This window comes from Colletes latitarsis, chromosome 2 (assembly GCF_051014445.1).
Source record: "Colletes latitarsis isolate SP2378_abdomen chromosome 2, iyColLati1, whole genome shotgun sequence".
NCBI classification, from domain to species: Eukaryota; Metazoa; Arthropoda; class Insecta; order Hymenoptera; family Colletidae; genus Colletes; species Colletes latitarsis.
In genome coordinates, this window is record NC_135135.1 from 26,568,396 (window position 1) to 26,585,940 (window position 17,545).

The 17,545-nt window shown below is 39.5% G+C and overlaps 3 protein-coding genes across 13 annotated transcripts in view; 2 read left to right on the forward strand and 1 right to left on the reverse strand.

Moving 5' to 3' along the window:
* Positions 1–69: 69 nt before the first annotated feature.
* Rpiii128 (RNA polymerase III subunit RpIII128) lies at positions 70–14,217 on the reverse strand. 4 transcript variants are annotated; one of them, XM_076783187.1, is made up of 17 exons: positions 13,631–14,217; positions 8,658–9,188; positions 4,700–4,854; positions 4,450–4,626; positions 3,968–4,259; positions 3,732–3,889; positions 3,566–3,671; positions 3,303–3,488; positions 3,115–3,228; positions 2,826–3,026; positions 2,472–2,749; positions 2,257–2,396; positions 1,273–1,865; positions 956–1,202; positions 723–887; positions 533–663; positions 70–453 (listed from the first exon to the last, which is right to left on the reverse strand). In XM_076783187.1, exons 2-17 carry the CDS (start codon positions 8,727–8,729, stop codon positions 70–72), a joined length of 3,399 nt encoding a protein of 1,132 aa, XP_076639302.1. In that variant the 5' UTR covers positions 8,730–9,188; positions 13,631–14,217. The 4 variants fall into 4 exon arrangements, with proteins under 4 accessions (XP_076639302.1, XP_076639301.1, XP_076639303.1 ...); XM_076783186.1 differs by lacking the exon at positions 13,631–14,217 and having other exon boundaries at positions 8,658–10,181; XM_076783188.1 differs by lacking the exon at positions 13,631–14,217 and having other exon boundaries at positions 4,450–4,597; positions 8,654–10,181.
* On the forward strand, positions 5,677–8,292 carry LOC143351560 (isovaleryl-CoA dehydrogenase, mitochondrial). The gene is made up of 8 exons (XM_076783214.1): positions 5,677–6,174; positions 6,349–6,438; positions 6,510–6,731; positions 7,128–7,455; positions 7,571–7,664; positions 7,740–7,830; positions 7,904–8,072; positions 8,152–8,292. Exons 1-8 carry the CDS (start codon positions 5,971–5,973, stop codon positions 8,283–8,285), a joined length of 1,332 nt encoding a protein of 443 aa, XP_076639329.1. The 5' UTR covers positions 5,677–5,970; the 3' UTR covers positions 8,286–8,292.
* Positions 8,803–17,545, forward strand: part of Zasp66 (PDZ_signaling and DUF4749 domain-containing protein Zasp66) — a 23,964-nt gene continuing 15,221 nt past the window's right edge. For 4 of the 8 annotated variants that reach the window (XM_076783216.1, XM_076783217.1, XM_076783221.1 and 1 more), the window contains exons 1-3: positions 11,362–11,487; positions 14,211–14,434; positions 15,216–15,372. In XM_076783216.1, the coding sequence (XP_076639331.1) occupies positions 11,374–11,487; positions 14,211–14,434; positions 15,216–15,372 (495 nt within the window). In that variant the 5' untranslated portion in view covers positions 11,362–11,373. Of the gene's footprint in view, positions 8,920–11,361; positions 11,488–14,210; positions 14,435–15,215; positions 15,373–17,545 lie in introns of those variants that run through there. The other 4 variants (XM_076783219.1, XM_076783220.1, XM_076783215.1 and 1 more) reach the window with 3 other exon arrangements.

Sequence of the window (17,545 nt, forward strand, 5' to 3'; positions counted from 1 at the left end):
GTTGGTATGTTTAGAATATTATAAATATATTTACATGTATAAATCCCAGTTTTTTTAAAGCGTATAAAATCATTCGCAATAATTTTTTAATGTCAAACGTGGTACGATATTCATGGATTGTAGTTCTTGGAAAAGTAACTTGCATGCATAAGGCATGGAAATCGTGGAAACGCACGAACTGGAACGACAACTGTGACACCAACCACTATACGCCATCAGACCACATTTGTTGCATACGTCAACATCGAACGCATCGCTAGATATCATGAGACGCTCCAACAGCATCATGCTAGCGCCGTATCCGATCAAACAATCCCGTTCCATTTCGCCTAATCGTAAACCACCCTCTTTGGCGCGACCTTCGGTTGGTTGGCGCGTTAAGACAGCTCTCGGGCCACGAGCGCGAGCATGCATCTTATCCTGCACCATGTGCTTCAACTTTTGATAATAAACCTACGTTTGTAAATATATTTGTTAAGAAAATTCAACGAATTAACCAAATTAAGCGAGTAACCAAATAACGTTGACTCACCGGGCCAGAATAAATATAAGCTTGTAACGGTTCCCCCGTAATACCAGAATAAAAGAAGTCTTTACCTAAATAGTTGTAACCGTGCTTTATCAATTCATCGCAAACATCTTCCACTTTCGATCCCCCAAAGGCTGAAATGAAATTCCATGTTAACGTACATTGTCGTTGTAACAATTATTAGAAACCGTACCTGTGCCGTAATGAAATTGTCCCTTTACAACGCCAGCTTTGCCTGCGAGCAATTCTATCAATTTACCGACTGTCATACGCGACGGAAAACCATGCGGATTCATAATCATATCGGGGCATATACCGTAATCATTAAACGGCATATCTTCTTGTTCCACGATCAATCCTATGTATCGTATGAACTTCGTTATATACGGAATATACTAGTATTGTTACTATAATATGTATATTTACCAGTTACGCCCTTCTGTCCGTGTCGACTACTAAATTTATCACCTATTTCGGGTCTTCGAGTCTGCCTCAACAATAATTTGATCAAAAATGCATCTTCTGCATTACTGGAGATCATCACCTTCTCGACATACGCAGGAACGGGGCCCTTAAATACAACTGGGACATCCTTATACTCTGTTTGTGTTTGTACATTACCGGAATTCACTGGACCAATATTTGCAGAAGGCGATGACTTATTCACCATTACCTACGAAGGGGAAAATAAATCTAAAAAATCTAACTTCTTTGCTATTAAACGTAGATCCTCAAAATCGAACCTTCCTGTTTTCCGCCATTTCGCCAGGCGCGGCAATTCCATCGCTGTCGATAATATCGTGTTTCCAAACTGATTTCTTCGTAGTCGAATCTATCAACGGGCCCATTATTCGATCGTACGTTTGATTAGCGTACCTCTTTAACGTGCATTTTGCATTTCGATATATCAAACATCTCCCAAACCCTCTATCGATCGAAGCTTTGTTCAAGATAAGAGCGTCTTCGATATCGTAACCGCTATATGACATGACAGCCACTGTTGCATTCTGACCAGCTGGCAATTTATCGAAATTAATCAATTCTATCGTCCTAGATTTCACCATAGGTGCTTGAGGATATACTAAATTATACATTAACGTGTCGATACGATTGCGCTGATTGTAAGCGATAGTCCCCATCGCCTGTTTACCCATAGCACATTGGTAAGTATTTCTTGGACTCTGATTATGATGAGGATACGGTACCAATCCAGCACAAACTCCAAGTAATGTGAAGGGTTCAATTTCTAAATGGGTGGATTTGTTATGAATGTGTGACTCATCGAATGCGATGGTGCTATCATTTTCTTCATTCACGTCCAAGTACTCGATCAAACCTATCATCGACGAGATAACGATATTAAATATATACAGGGTGTTCTTCGGTCACCCCTGGGAAAAATTTTAATGGGGGATTCTAGAGGCCAAAATAAGACGAAAATCAAGAATACCAATTTCTTGATGGAGGCTTCGTTAAAAAGTTATTAACGTTTAAAGTTCACACTATCACGCTATGGTGCGCGCGCAGCTATTCGCAGATTGCCGTTCTACAGACGGATCTTTAAACATTAATAACTTTTCAACGAAGCCTCCATCAACAAATTGGTATTCTTGATTTTCGTCTTATTTTAGCCCCTAGAATTCCCCATTAAAATTTTTCCCATGGTTGACCGAACACCCTGTATATAGATAAAATTTACAGGACTTTTTTTTAATTTTTTAACCAACCATCTTGTAAGAAATCCTCAAAACATCGTACACCTTGTTCAAGGAATTTTATATGTTCCTGTTGCACAAGAGGCTCCCCATTTTGTACAATAATATATGGCCTGCACAGCCGCCCCCCGTCGGAACTGATTTGAATACATCTAAATACAAGTAACAAAGTTACAAAAAGCCTGCACTGTTACAATGTGCAGATATAAATTTTACACGAACAGTACCTGTGTTGGTGTTGCGTATATATAGAAACAAAACCATTTATGAGACCTTTGCGACGCAGTAATCTGAACACATACACGAGCCTCCGATAATTTTTTACTACGCCCAAAATATTACCATTTAAAAAGACCATGTAAACATTTTTATTATTGATCTCCTCCCCGCCAAGGATGTTTACGTTTTCGACTCCCAAGTTGAATGCTAATCTTATAATTGGTTCTTCGTCAATTTCTGTAGTGATGTGCGTCATAAGAGCCAAATTTTTTACCAAACCACAACCCTGTGGGAATTTTGTTTACGAATAATTTTGCACGAGTTAATAAATTTTTGTTAGAAAATTCACGCGTAATACTAACTTCTCCCTCGGGAGTGTCGCTAGGGCATAGCATTCCCCATTGCGACGGTTGCAAAGATCGGGGACCAGACACTTTTCTGGTTTTTTCAAACTGTGAATTAACTCGCGTCATCATACCGAGTGCTGAGATATACGAGAGTCTAGACAACACTTGAGTAACGCCATGGCGTTCCATTTTGAATCGTTTAATTGTCCAGTTACCCTACGAAGGCAAATTTTCGTTAGAAAAGCTGGCCCCTATAATTATTTTCTTTTACTATTCTCGATTGAAAAAAGCATTATTTACTAACAGAAGATATAGCAAAAGCCAATCCATTGGTAATTTGATCCTGTCTCATGTGCTTTACAATGTCGAATTGCGCAGCTTTAATTTTCGGTATGTTTTTGTCAGCTATTTGTTTTAACTGAAAAAGTATTCTAAATCGTAATCTTTATTATAAGTACTAATAAAACCTGTTTCATATTGTACTAGAATTACCTCCCAATTGAATCTTTTAAACAAATCTTCAAACATCAATGACAGTAGGGAGCCTGCCAGTTCTAATCGTTTATTACCGTAATAATCTCTATCGTCTACTAGTTTACCATCACACTGTGCTTTCATAACTTTACGAATCATCAAAGCAATGTAAGTTGCTTTCACTTTAAAATTAAAATCTATAACCTGTAATAGCAAATATCTCATAGTAGTAGACTTTCACGACGTTTTATTGCAATAACAATTACTTTCAAATTACTAACAGGAACATGAGATAGAATGTTAGTCGCTAACACATCTCTCATTTCATCTGTGATGCTAGCCTTTATTACCGAGTATCTTTTCTGTTTTTTTTTATTACTGAGAAACCTGAAACACCATACGTGACCAATATCGATAATAAAAATGATTTTTATATGTAATTATTACCTTAACGCTTGATTTTGAGCGAAAACATTCAGAACATGACACTCTTCCAGGCTGGGTGCAAATTTTTTCATAAATTCTTCCTCCGTGCCGATCAGTTGCATAATTTCTTGGTCGCTCACGATTCCCATTGCTTTAAATATTATTGTCACAGGAATATCCTTGCAACAAAAGATACACATGTAATCGTACAACGATATATTTATTTGCGCAAGATAACGTACAAAATATCCACTTACATCTTGAAACATGTTATGTCTCATGTAATACCTCCCAGCTCTACCAACGATATTAGTTTTTGTTTTCCTTTCGTGAGTAGAACTGTTACAGGACGCTACAATATATCCTTTACTATCTTCTTCTAGGATGATCCTATTTTTAAGCATTTGTTCCTGTATAAGAATTACTTTCTCCTGACCGTTTATCACGAAATAACCACCAGGATCGTGTGGACATTCGTTCATCTTTGCCAATTCAAAATGGGATTTCCCATTTAATACACAATTTGAACTCCTTAACATAATAGGCATTCTGGAAAGTAATAATTAATTTAATTTACAATTAACACGGTTCCCAGGAGCGAAGAAAAATTACCTTCTGTTAACCCATTCGAGACCGATTGCACGCACAGTCTTATGGCCTTGAAAATCAATTGCACACACAGTGTGCAATCGTTGTCGAATGAGTTAACATTTTAGATACATTCATCCAAAAGTTATACCTTCCAATCAGTAAGTTGTTTCTAATTATTGGCTGATGTCCTCTGATGTATTCAATGTCCACTGTAATTGGGGCAGAATAATTTAAATCTCTTAAACGACATTCGTGGGGAGTAGTGGATCGAGTTACGTTGAAACCTTCTTCGACATCTGGCAAGCCAACGTGTACGTTTAAATATCTGCAGTAGAAAACACATTACAAAAATAAATAACTGACGGGATAAAATATATCACAGACAAACCAATGCTTACTTTACATAAAACAAAGGGTCCGCGTCGCTAAGTACTTTTTCGTTCGCCTTTACGATCTTTTTTATTTCCACGTTTATGAAGTAATTGAACGAATCAATATGTTGTTTTACGAGGCCTTTGCCCTTAAGAAAAGCAGGCACAAGTTTCCATTTATCCTGTAAACAAACGAATACGTTGTCATCTTAAAATGTTCGAATACGATGTACCAAAAACATAACCATTCTAACCTGTATATGTTTTACTACTTTATTATATTTTTGCTCAGTCTTGATGCCATCGTAGGCATTCAGTTTCATTTCACCCATTTTTACACACGTAACAGATACAAAATTGCAAAATCTAATAAAGTTTACTGACAAGTTGTTTCACTACGTTTAACCTTATCTCCCGGCAATCGTGCATCAACATCCTAACCTAACCTCACAAACGCGAGACACTGTGAGAACCACGCGTAAATCGTCGATAAACCAAAACCGTAAAAAAAGAAAATGATGAATGATATTTTAGGACGCACATAACGATACGATTAAAAAACAGAATCGTTATTGTTTACTGCGCATACGCTTATACGTATTTTAACGCAACACGCAGTAAACTTAACCTAACCTAACAATCGCGAGACACTGTGAGAACTACACGTACGTCGTTAATAAACCAAAAATGTAAAAAAACAAAATGATGGATGATATTTTAGGACGTACATAACGATACGATTAAATAACAGAATCGTTATCGTTTACTGCGTATACGCTTGCGCGTATTTTAAAGCAACACGCAGTAAACTTGTTACCTTACACCTTACGTTTCGTAAGGTAATAAGGTACTTTTGGTATTAAGTATTTTACAAATACATCATGTACAGATGTTAGATGTACTTCATTCGATATCATTATGTACCATCAGTATGAAAATTCTTTTATAACGAATAAAAATATTGCTTGAAATTTCCGATGAATTTTTATTTTTGTCTACCAAAGGATCATATACTGTTGCATAAAGTGCACCTGAAACGCATGCATATGCTTAAATTAATCTAGAATGTTTTGCGTTTTAAATTTCTTAAACATCCATATTACATAATAAAAACAATTTAATCTGAATCCGGATTTACATATTGGGGCACGATAAGTATATTAATTTTATCATATTAAGGAAAAAGTTAATGAGGTTGGATGATTAACTATTTATAAAAAGATTCGTTCGTATAATACGGTTGCAGTATGTAATTTCCTTATCATGTTTACTGTTTACTCATCCGTGACTCCGTATATATGGTTATATATTCGTATGTATACGGTTCCGAAGATCACTCAGTATATTGTAGCTTAACGAATATGAAGGGTCCTATGTGCAAGTATACGAGATCACTTCTTCAGAATTTCTCAAAATTTAATAATAAATTCAGTGCGAGATGTTCCTCGCAATATTACAAGATAGATGATAATATTTCTGGATTGAATGATGATCAGAGACAGGTTAGTAAAATTGTAACAAAATTGCATTCATATGTATACATGCAATTCAATATACATGTACACCCACCCACCCACACACATGTTACTCTAGTAAAACGATCGTTGATCAATATTTCTCAAATTGAAATCTTTTTCCATTTATGTTTGAAATTTGATTTCTTGTATTCTTTCTAGCTGCGATCAATGGTTTTTAATTTTGCGCAAAAGGAGCTTGCCCCGAAAGCTGACGAGATCGACAGAAAGGACAATTTCGATGACCAGAGAGTGGGTATAAAAATAATTAACGAAACATCGTTTCGACTGTTAAAAAGTGAAATTATAAAATCCGTTCTCAGAAATTCTGGAAAGAACTGGGCAAATTAGGCCTGCTGGGAATAACGGCGAAGCCAGAATATGGCGGAACCGGTGGTACGTATTTGGATCACGTTATTATTCTAGAAGAACTGAGCAGAGCGTCGGCAGCTGTAGGAATCAGCTACGTCGCGCATTCGAATTTGTGCGTAAATCAAATTGACAGAAATGGCACAGAGGAACAGAAAATGAAGTATCTGCCGAAGGTAAGGGGCACGATGTGATAAACACAAGTAATTTTCAATCGTAATTTCTATTACACTTAAGTATAATGAAAAATTTTAATGAGAGATTCTAGAGACCAAAATAAGACGAGAATCAAGAATACCAATTTGTTGACGGAGGCTTCGTTAAAAAGTTATTAACGTTTAAAGTTCACGATATCACGCTATGGTGCGCGCGCAGCTGTTCGCAGATTGCTGTTCTACAGGCGGATCTTTAAACATTAATATCTTTTTAACGAATCTTCAATCAACAAATTGGTACTCTTTATTTTCGTCTCATTTTGGCCTCTAGAATCTCCCATTAAAATTTCTCCCAGAGCACCCTGTATACTTTTTTTTATAGTTTAAGAAATTTTTTGAAAGTAAATTTTAATATAGCTTTGCAGCGGGGAACACATCGGGGCGCTGGCCATGTCAGAACCAGGATCCGGCTCCGACGTAGTTTCCATGAAACTGAGAGCCGATAAGAAAGGCGATCACTATGTTTTAAACGGTAATAAATTCTGGATTACGAACGGTTCCGATGCCGACACCTTCGTCGTTTATGCGAGGACGAATCCAAACGCGGACAAGCCACAGCACGGTATCACAGCGTTTATCGTCGAGCGAAAATTCGAGGGGTTCAGCACGGCGCAAAAGTTGAATAAACTGGGAATGCGCGGTTCCAACACCTGCGAGCTTGTATTCGAAGACTGTAAAGTACCTGGTAATTAATTTCGAGCTAACAATGATATTTGCTCATCCCGAAATTAACAAATAAGTAGCTGGCAACATGTTGCAGCGACTTTGCTCGACTAATAAATTGTTATCGCCGTTTGCAGCCGAAAATGTGCTCGGAGAAGTGAACAAAGGTGTGTACGTTCTCTTCAGCGGTCTAGACTTGGAACGATTGGTAGTGGCGGGTGCTCCACTGGGGTAAGGATCTTTACAAACTACCCGGTATATTTTATGAAATTCTTTGGAACCCGTTCTAACGCACCGTACGTTAAGAATTCTTCAGGCGTGTTGCGACGTGACGTTCGATTACGCCCACACGAGGAAACAATTTGGCAAACGTCTCGCGGAGTTCCAGCTCGTGCAGGTAACGTTGCTACAGCGTCGTCGTTGGCCACGAGTCCCGTCGACGTTCCTACAAAATGATAACGATGTTTCAGGAAAAGATAGCGAACATGTATACGAGCTTGAGCGTCTGCAGAAGTTACTTATACTCCGTAACAAGGTCTTGCGACGCCGGCCAAGTGAATCGGAAAGACTGCGCTGCTGTGATACTTTACATCGCCGAGAGCGCGACGAAGGCTGCCTTAGACGCGATCCAAGTGCTCGGTAAATTATTTTTTTTCAACTGTTTGATATGGCTCGTCGATCGTGAACGTTTTTTCTGAATCTGTGCAATTCCTCTTAGGTGGAAACGGCTACATAAACGACTATCCTACTGGAAGATTCTTGAGAGACGCTAAGTTGTACGAGATTGGCGCCGGTACCAGCGAGATTCGTCGACTGGTGATCAGCAGAGCGATCACTGAGGAATATTCCTGAAACGTTATGGAAGCGATAAAAAGAAAAATAAACGTTACTTTTCACTAACATCGGTGTATAATCGTTGCGTACCGGCGAACCACACCGTGTGGTCGACCCAAATTATTTTTAATTCTCTTTTCCGAGCTTCGCTCTGCGTCGTGGTTCCATTCTTAGCGGTCGAGCAATCCGTATCATCCGAATGAGCGTATCGATAGGCGATTAATGGGTCATCGTCATTGCCAATCTACATATCAATACGACAGATATGTACACACTTTCATAGGATCGTGTAAATTGAGATAAATGAGTCACTAGAACGGTCCAGTCTCGAGACTATGATTGACTAACCTTTCGCGCCATAGGTTGCTAATTTAAGTCAAACTTACGTACACTCTCTTCCTCTCGTTTCATCGTGGCCACTCTCTTTTGCTCGTTCCCCTTTCCCTCTTGATCTGGTCTCATTAATCACGTTACAGTCGAACTAATTAGATCGGAGCCGCCATAGGGGAGAGAAGCTCTCGCGGGCTTCTCGCAGACGTCACTCGGCGTAAACCACGTCCGTGGAGGAAATAGGAAATAACCGAGTTCGTGAGATTTTCGTGAGGAAAAGATGGCCCTTAAGTTCTCCATAAGCAGTTATTACGAAACCTATGTGAGTACGCGGAAGACAGAACCCTTAACCGGATACACCCTCTCGTTAAAATCCCCCTGTGATACACGGTGACGTTGGACCATGTCTCATCCCTAACTATTCGTTCGAGGATTACAGTTTTGCGTGATCCACGGGTCGCACCTTTCCTTCGTTGTTTCGATAAAGACGTCCACCGTAGGATGGTTCGTGAATTTTGAAGTAAGCTCATTCGTTGACTCGTTCCTCTGTGGCCATTGAATCGTTACTTGCCTCCAAGAGAAACCAGTTTCCTGCAGGATACAAATTATCGTTAGATTACAATTGTTAATAACTATGGTACAACTCTCGAGTGTCCCGCTGTGCACGTGTCAACGCACTGCCAGCATCTTCTGAGACGTATCGTAGATATTGCAAAGCAAAGAATAGGATAGTAGGGGGCTGCGAGACCTCAGTGAACACTGGGAACGCTGACGTGACTTATTTCGATCAAAGCAGATACAGTTGCCGGCAATTTACACGCGTATAATCAACTATTTATAGATTGTTCGTATTAATAGCATCGAAGAAGTTTCTAATAAATACAAAGGTGAACGAATCGTCTTTTATAATCGGTAACGATTGATCGGTCGTGTGCCAGATACTCTGTTGCAAGAAGCACAAGATGATAGCCAATGTCGATAATGAAAATTAATACCGAGACGTTAGAAAGATTACCGAGTTTACTTTCTTATTGTTTCTTGCTAGACTAGAAGACTAGTACTGTGTACTGTTCTATTGTTTACATTCGATGCTCATGTTTGCGCTCATACTTTTGTTAAACATATTCGTGAAGAATATACAGGGTGTTCACCCCTGGGAAAAATTTTAATGGGAGATTCTAGAGGCCAAAATAAGACGAAAATCAAGAATACTAATTTGTTGATAGTGGCTTCGTTAAGAAGTTATTAACGTTTAAAGTTCCGCCAATGCTGAATTTTTTTCTCGAAACTGAGTAGGATTTCGGGGATATGTGTAATGACCAAAAATGCTTGTAATTGACCCCTGTAATTAAATATAATTTTTTTAGAATGATTTGAAATTTTTTAATTTCGTCTGAAAGTTTTAATATCTACTCGAATTTTTTTCTCCAAAGTGGGTAGGATTTAGGGGATATGTGTAATGACCAAAAATGATTGTATTTGACCCCAGAACCTAGAAATAATTTTTTTAGAACGATTCGAAATTTTTTTTTTTCGTCGAAAAATTTAGCCACCTACCCGAATTTTTTTCTCGAAGGAGGGTAGGATTTCGAGGATATATGTATTCATAAGAAATGATTGTAATTGACTCCTGTAACCGAAAATAATTTTTCCAAAACGATTTGAAATTTTTTAATTTAATTGTTAATAACTTTTTAACGAAGCCTCCATCAACAAATTGGTATTCTTGATGTTCGTCTTATTTTGGCCTCTAGAATTCCCCGTTAATATTTTTCCCAGGGGTGGCCGAACACCCTGTATTGCGAATATAATACACAAAAAATTCACCCCCTCAATGATCATCGATACTCTCCCAGTATTGAATAAGCATCTTGCGTAAAATTCATATCCGAATAACAATTTAATAATGTCGAATAATAGTTGAATAATAATGTACATTGATTTGCAAAAGGGTGAACATCCGAGTGACAAAAACTCATGGTAATTTAACACTAGGTTTACGGAATACGTTAATTTGACGCATTAAGATTCTAAACCTAACGTTACAGAACTCGTGAATATTATTTGTTATCAATTTATGTCGGATTTAATTGATGTAATTATACGAATATACACTCTAATTAAAAGAAAAATTGGATTTTAATGTAACCGTTAACAGTGCGAATTACAATGAAAATATGCGCAACGAGTGTCCGTAAACCTAGTGTTAAGCGAAGAGTCGCGGTTCGCTGACCCCCGGTTCACGCGGTCCAGCGATATTTCACGCGAGAATCAGTGGCCCCCTGTAGGCGGCGAAGTCGGGGAGGCCGCGCAAATGCCAGTGAAACGAGTGCAGGTCGGGCCAGAACAATACACACACGGTATGCCAATTCGAAATGGGGCCAGAATAGCAGAAGCGGCGGGCCGGCTAGTTGGGTAACCGAGCTCCCAAGAAGTAAAGCCTGTCAAAATCGAGTGGCCGTGCAGCCCCAGTAGTTCACGTTTGCCAGTAAAGAGCGTAAGCCGCGGCTAAACGATACTCGTCGGACTCGTCGCCGTCCGTGCGATCCCTTTCGACGATCGCGCTTCGCGGTCCATCGCTTTCAACGCCCCTTGATCCGCTCCACCCAGGGTCTTTTCGCGCCTACTCGTCTCGTCTCCTCTATCTCGCGTTACGTCTCGCGTCGTTAGGTTCTCGCGCACCTGACCGCCGCGGTCCACCAGTTCCCGATTCGTCGGTTTGTGACTCGTTTCCTTAAAGCACGCGATTGCGTTGTTGTGACAGACGGAGTAGAGCATGACGAGGAAACAAACGGTGATCGTGAAGCTTAAGAGATCCAGCGCCGGCAAACCCTGGGGAATACGTATCGCCGGAGGCGCTGACTTGGGCACGCCGATCGTCGTCACCCGCGTGAGTTCCCTATTGATTCTACACAATCTGTCGTCGACCTTATCAATTATCATGCACGCCGTGCCGGGCTACGAGGCCTGTCCGATACGTGCAGTAATGTACTACTAGATTCGCGCGCGTTCCCGTGCGTGCAGTTATTATTGGACGCGTAACGGCAAAGCATCCACAACGGAACAGCAGGGGATCGAGATTATTTTCTAACCGCAGACAACCTCGTGCCAATACCATAATATTTATCGCTTCGAACATAACGTCGGTGGCTTTCTTTTCGACGAAACGCGGGAATCTCGCGCTTACGGACGTCTCGACGGAACGTTTATCGATAGTTTCGAGCCCACGTCGGTGTACATGTTTCTTCTTTTAACGCGTTGACTGCCAGTCTAAAATCCTAAAATTGTTTACGAAACCAAAACCTTGATTTTAGGCAACTTAAAAGTTGTCGTAGTAGTTACTTTTGTAATCACATTGCAATTTAAGAAGCTTATTAAAATTTATTTTCTTTAACATTTCAACTTGAGTATTAATTGCTTTAGTTTCACTGTTAAAAGTCCTGTCACGCATACAGGGTGCACGACCACACCTGGGAAAAATTTTAATGGGAGATTCTAGACGCCAAAATAAGACGAAAATCAAGAATACTAATTTCTTGATGGAGATTAAGATAAATTAAAAAATTTCAAATCTTTCTGGAAAAATTATTTTTGGTTGCGGGGGTCAATTGCAATCATTTTTGGTGAATATACATACTCCTGAAATCCTACCCACTTTCGAGATAAAAATTCGAGTAGATATTGAAACTTTTAGACGAAATTAAAAAATTTCAAATTATACTAAAAAAATTATATTTAGTTACAGGGGTCAATTATAATCATTTTTGGTCATTACACATACCCCCGAAATCCTACGCATTTTCAAGAAAAAAATTTCTTACCGAAAATCTAATTAGGCGTCTTTCGACGGAAACAAAAAATTTCAAATCGTTCTGGAAAAATTATTTTCGGCTGCGGGTGTCAATTACAATCATTTTTTGTCATTACACAAACCCTCGAAATCCTACCCAGTTTCGAGAAAAAAATTCGAGAAGGTACTGAAATTTTTAGACGAAATTAAAAAATTTCAAATCATACTAAAAAAATTATTTTCAGTTGCGGGGGTCGATTACAATCATTTTTGGTCATTACACGTACCCTCGAAATCCTACCCACTTTCTAGAAAAAAATTCGAAAAGGTGTGAAATTTTTCGACGAAATTAAAATATTTCAAATCATTCTGAAAAAAATATTGTATGCTGTGGGGGTCAATTACAATCAGTTTTGGTCATTACACGTACCCTCGAAATCCTACCCACTTTCTAGAAAAAAATTCGAGAAGGTACTGAAATTTTTCGACGAAATTAAAATATTTCAAATCATTCTGAAAAAAATATTGTAAGCTGTGGGGGTCAATTTCAATCATTTTTAGTCATTACACGTACCCTTGAAATCCTATGCATTTTCGAGAAAAAAATTCGAAAAGGTGTGAAATTTTTCGACGAAATTAAAATATTTCAAATCATACTAAAAAAATTATTTTCAGTTGCGGGGGTCGATTACAATCATTTTTGGTCATTACACGTACCCTTGAAATCTTACGCATTTTCGAGAAAAAAATTCAATGCTGGCGAAATTTTAATCGTTAATAACTTTTTAACGAAACCTCGATCAACAAATTGGTATTCTTGATTTTCGTCTTATTTTGGCCTCTAGATCCCTGTATATGGGTGATGTGGCAGTCAAAGTGTTAAACAACGAGAGACGGAATAATTACTTTGGAAAGTTAATGAAAAGGTTCTCCGTCTTCGCGTTTGTGAATTTGGGTCACGCGCGCAAGAGGCGATTAAAAATATTAAAATAGATTCTCGCGTTACATTTCAATATCAATCTACGATCTAAAACAGAGATGGCCAAAGCTTCGTTAGATTGATAAATAATAAATGCAAACACGCTGATGTTTTATAATTCATTTTTGCCTATTTCACGCCTAAGACTCTGCAGATCATTTGTAACCGAAGCGTAAAGTTTCGCGACGCATCGAAATTTTGGCCAACGGTACAATAACATTTGAAAATGGCCCTCGGTATTTAATATAGCTCTTGCACGTCCACCTGTCACGCGTGGCTCGATCTCGTGCATCTTCTCGATCTTGTTTGCATTATTTCTGGCACGATTATCGAAGGCAGAAGGGACAGGCCATAAACAAGTCCGAACACGGTCCAAACACATATTTCTGATCGTAAAAGTATAATTGTACGTTGCTGCATGTATCGGGCCTTTCCTCCGTTTTATTCCAAAGTTAAAGTGCTCGCATGCACTCCTTTTCAAGCATCAAATTCGAATACGTTGGATCATGCACGATCACGTGTGCTTTACTTTTCTTAAAAGGAAAATAACCGTTTGAAAAAAACACCTTAAGCATGTGGACCCCCTTTTCTGCCTGCTGTGTACCTGTGTTTATAATTTTGTAATATATTATATCAATAGACTACTTTTTTCTGTGTTAAACATTCTCATTATCACCCCTTTTGGATCACTAGTCACTCGATACTAATGTCGATTGTAAAGTGAGAGGATCCCTTAGTCTCAATTTGATAGGGTCGTGAAAGTTGAAGCGTTCGTTCGATGATAATCGAAAGACAAAGTGCACCGGGAATGTTAACGATGGAGATTCGATTTTTGTGTTCGCAGTCGGAGAACGAGGCGCTCCAGAGGGGTGACGTGATCAAGAAAATCGACGATTACGACGCGCGAGACGTGAGGCACGTAGACGCCCAGAATCTCCTCCAAACCTCTGAATCCATAAGGCTTGTAATCGAAAGGTCTGACCAGTCGAGTGCGTCTCGCATCAACATTACCACGTCACCTCCGATTATCAAGCCGATCATTGGCAACAGGGCTGCGGTCGCTAGTCTGTCAGAAAGCAATTCCACCTTATATTATTACCGAGCTCCGTTTGCAACGCTACAGCCGCGCTACCGCCGCTACGTAACACGACTATTAACCCCTTCCCGTGCTATTAAGAAATCCGGGCTCAAACTGGTAGACGTCAACGCGCGGTAAACGGACCAGACTGACGCTACACTGCTTTGTAACAGAGATTAGAACATGATTTGCTGTCGTGACGTTTAATTTGAGCCAAAATCTTCATCGCGAGTCAGACTCGTTGCTGTACAGGAAGGGGTTAACGTTTCACATTAAACAACCTACCTCTACCACTTCTTTCTTCTTTCGTTTCTCGTGCATTTAATCGCAGCGCCTGACAGTCCGCCAGCTAGAAACATCTTGGTCTCGACAACCACTTTCGCTGCTAGATCAACCCTTTACCTGCAACAAGAAATTATATTAGAAAAATGCTATTATCATAAGTAATTTCTTCAGTCGTTGGATGTAGGATGATCTTTATTATAATGAATTAAAGGGTTGATTCAAGACTGACCTTGCTTGCCGTAGAAGAGAGTAGAGGCTGCTCTGTCCAATTTGCGACAATCTGAAAAAGAAATTTCAAGAAACTTAGCTTCATTGAACATCTGATTATAACACACCGAGTTTGAAACTTTGCACGCAGACAGGACACTAAAAAATACTACACCTTCACTTGTTTGAAGAAGTGGTTGTCGAGCACGCGACAAGATTCACGCAAGAGCAATCAATTTCCCATCGACTCGTTAGTAAGACGTTTTCGTTCCACTCTAGACCGAAAAAGAAAATCGTGCCGACGGAGTTGCCGAAGAGTCCTGTGCCACCGCCGTCGTTCGACGAATACAGTCGACCCTCGACCCCGCAGGAACAATTCACCTTGCCCCACGACCATCTGGACGAGGTTCGCGAAGAAAGAGTCCACTTGTCGCAGGTATCAGGAATACAGAATTTTTTAAACAACGTCTGAAACAGAAACGAACAAACACATACAGGGTGTTCGACCACACCTGGGGAAAAGATTAAAATGCTTACATATTACTTAGTTTAATATAACAGACGAAGACGTCGGAAACTCGGAATCGTTTCGAAAGCACGCGCAGCCTGCCGATGCGATTCAGACAACATCAATCGCCCGTTGTACTCTATTACAGGTTCGATTCTCGGAAACGAAAGGAGAATTCGCTTCCCGAAATTGAATTTGTAAACGCGGCCTAGTTACTTTAAACTTCCTGGGGAGTTCGTTGATCCGTAAATATAACATCTCGTGTTACCAAACGACCGAGGAAACCACGCGAAGTGTATAGGGCGAGGCACTCGGGCAGGCCAGCTGGATAACTCATTTATTCCGATGATAAACAAAAATGTTTCAATGGATTTCAAACAGGACATTTACAACTCCACAATAGACTCCCCAGAATACAAGATTTCTTTGCATCGTTTTTCTCTACTATCAAAAGCAAATAAATTATTCAACTTGTCTGTCTTGGGTACCCTATCCTGTATGTTTTACAAGTTCTTCAAAGTCGAGGCATCTTTTTCTCACAACTCTGATGTAGTACTCTGCAACAGAATGAAACGAATATTAAATTGTATTTCACCCACACGGTAGATCAAATTCTACTCAACTTCTGTTCTGTGGCTTCTTCAGATTGATGTATCTAGTTCACGCCATTAAAACAAAAATGTTTCAATGGATTCCAAACAGGACATTTACACCTCCACAATAGACTCCTCAGAATACAAGATTTCTTTGCATCGTTTTTCTTTACTATCAAAAGCAAATAAGTTATTCAACTTGTCTGTCTTGGGTACCCCATCCTGTATATTTTACAAGTTCTTCAAAGTCGAGGCATCTTTTTCTCACAACTCTAATGTAGTACTCTGCAACAGAATGAAATGAATATTAAATTATATTTCACCCACGCCATTAAAGGTCGCCCAAGACTGCGACCTCGTTCGCCATGAAAGACCAAATTCGAATGCCCTGAATAGTCCAAGAATCGACAACTTCTAACGAAATTGTGCGGGCGAAAGCCAAAACCACTCGCTAAGTATAGAGCAAGACTGCTATTTCGACCGATACGACACGGTTCGCTCGCCGTTAATTCTGGCCAATCTGCGGGGCCAACGATTGTTTATTCCATCAATTTCTCGAAACACGATCAACGAAAGACGATACGTCTCGCGACGGGCAGGGACCGCGAGTTCATTTATCAAAAATAGCGAGAACATCTCGAAACAATTACACTGTCGGAGATCAAAGGATAACACAATAATACTACAGTTTCCACTAAAACTATTAACGTAACAGAGCACCCTGTGACTCGGTACAACAATGACTTATTAATTTTCAAAGCGCGAAGGCTGTTTGGCAACTTGAACACCGGTCTCGAAATTAACTCGGCCACTTTGAAACTCGATAACTCACGGTCGAATCGCCCCGAACACGCGAGTTGACGTAGCATTTGTCGAATATAATTCGCTGTTTCCGTGTTCTGTTTTAGAGTCGTCGGGCAACTCGCGGGAAATCCCCCGAATTCGCGCTCACTTTCGACAGGAATTAATACAACGTATTTGAAATCGCTCTGGAATCGTGTACCCCGAATAATTTCCCTCTCTTACGCGAGCTCTCGCTTACGGGTTGTACGCACCGTCATTAAATTACGAGTTTATCTCTTTGTCAGAACGACGGGGCTATTTGTTCATTCAACTCTGGCTTTCGCGCCGGCTGTTAATCCATCTGTTTGCACGGTTGTCTCTTGAGAACATATTACCCTGTCCCCCTAGCTGGACTAGTCTGTTTTTTATGATTATTTAATGTTCTCAAGCGACTGCAAATGACACTGTTAATTTAACGACGCTCTTCGTTAGAGTATAATTATATTAGCGATTGAGTTTTCAGAAGTTTTGACTTTTATAAGCGAATAACGCGGACGACGATTATTACAATTTCTCATAGAAATTAAATTTCCATTCCAAATTTCAATTCGAAATTAAATATAAAATAATTGTTTCGGTAGATTCGCTAACATATTTGAAAATTTATATTATACATCATAAAATTGTCTTTAAAATGACAATGGAGGCAACAAAATAATATTTAG

Coding starts and splice junctions, on each gene's coding strand:
- Rpiii128 (XM_076783185.1), bottom strand. CDS start 5,004: ATGGGTGAAATGAAACTGAATGCCTACGATGGCATCAAGACTGAGCAA. Junction 3,672..3,731: donor GCTCAAAATCAAGCGTTAAG/GTAATAATTACA, acceptor ATGGTGTTTCAG/GTTTCTCAGTAATAAAAAAA. Junction 454..532: donor CTTATATTTATTCTGGCCCG/GTGAGTCAACGT, acceptor TTACAAACGTAG/GTTTATTATCAAAAGTTGAA.
- LOC143351560 (XM_076783214.1), top strand. CDS start 5,971: ATGGTTATATATTCGTATGTATACGGTTCCGAAGATCACTCAGTATAT. Junction 6,439..6,509: donor ACAATTTCGATGACCAGAGA/GTGGGTATAAAA, acceptor ATCCGTTCTCAG/AAATTCTGGAAAGAACTGGG. Junction 6,732..7,127: donor AAATGAAGTATCTGCCGAAG/GTAAGGGGCACG, acceptor ATTTTAATATAG/CTTTGCAGCGGGGAACACAT.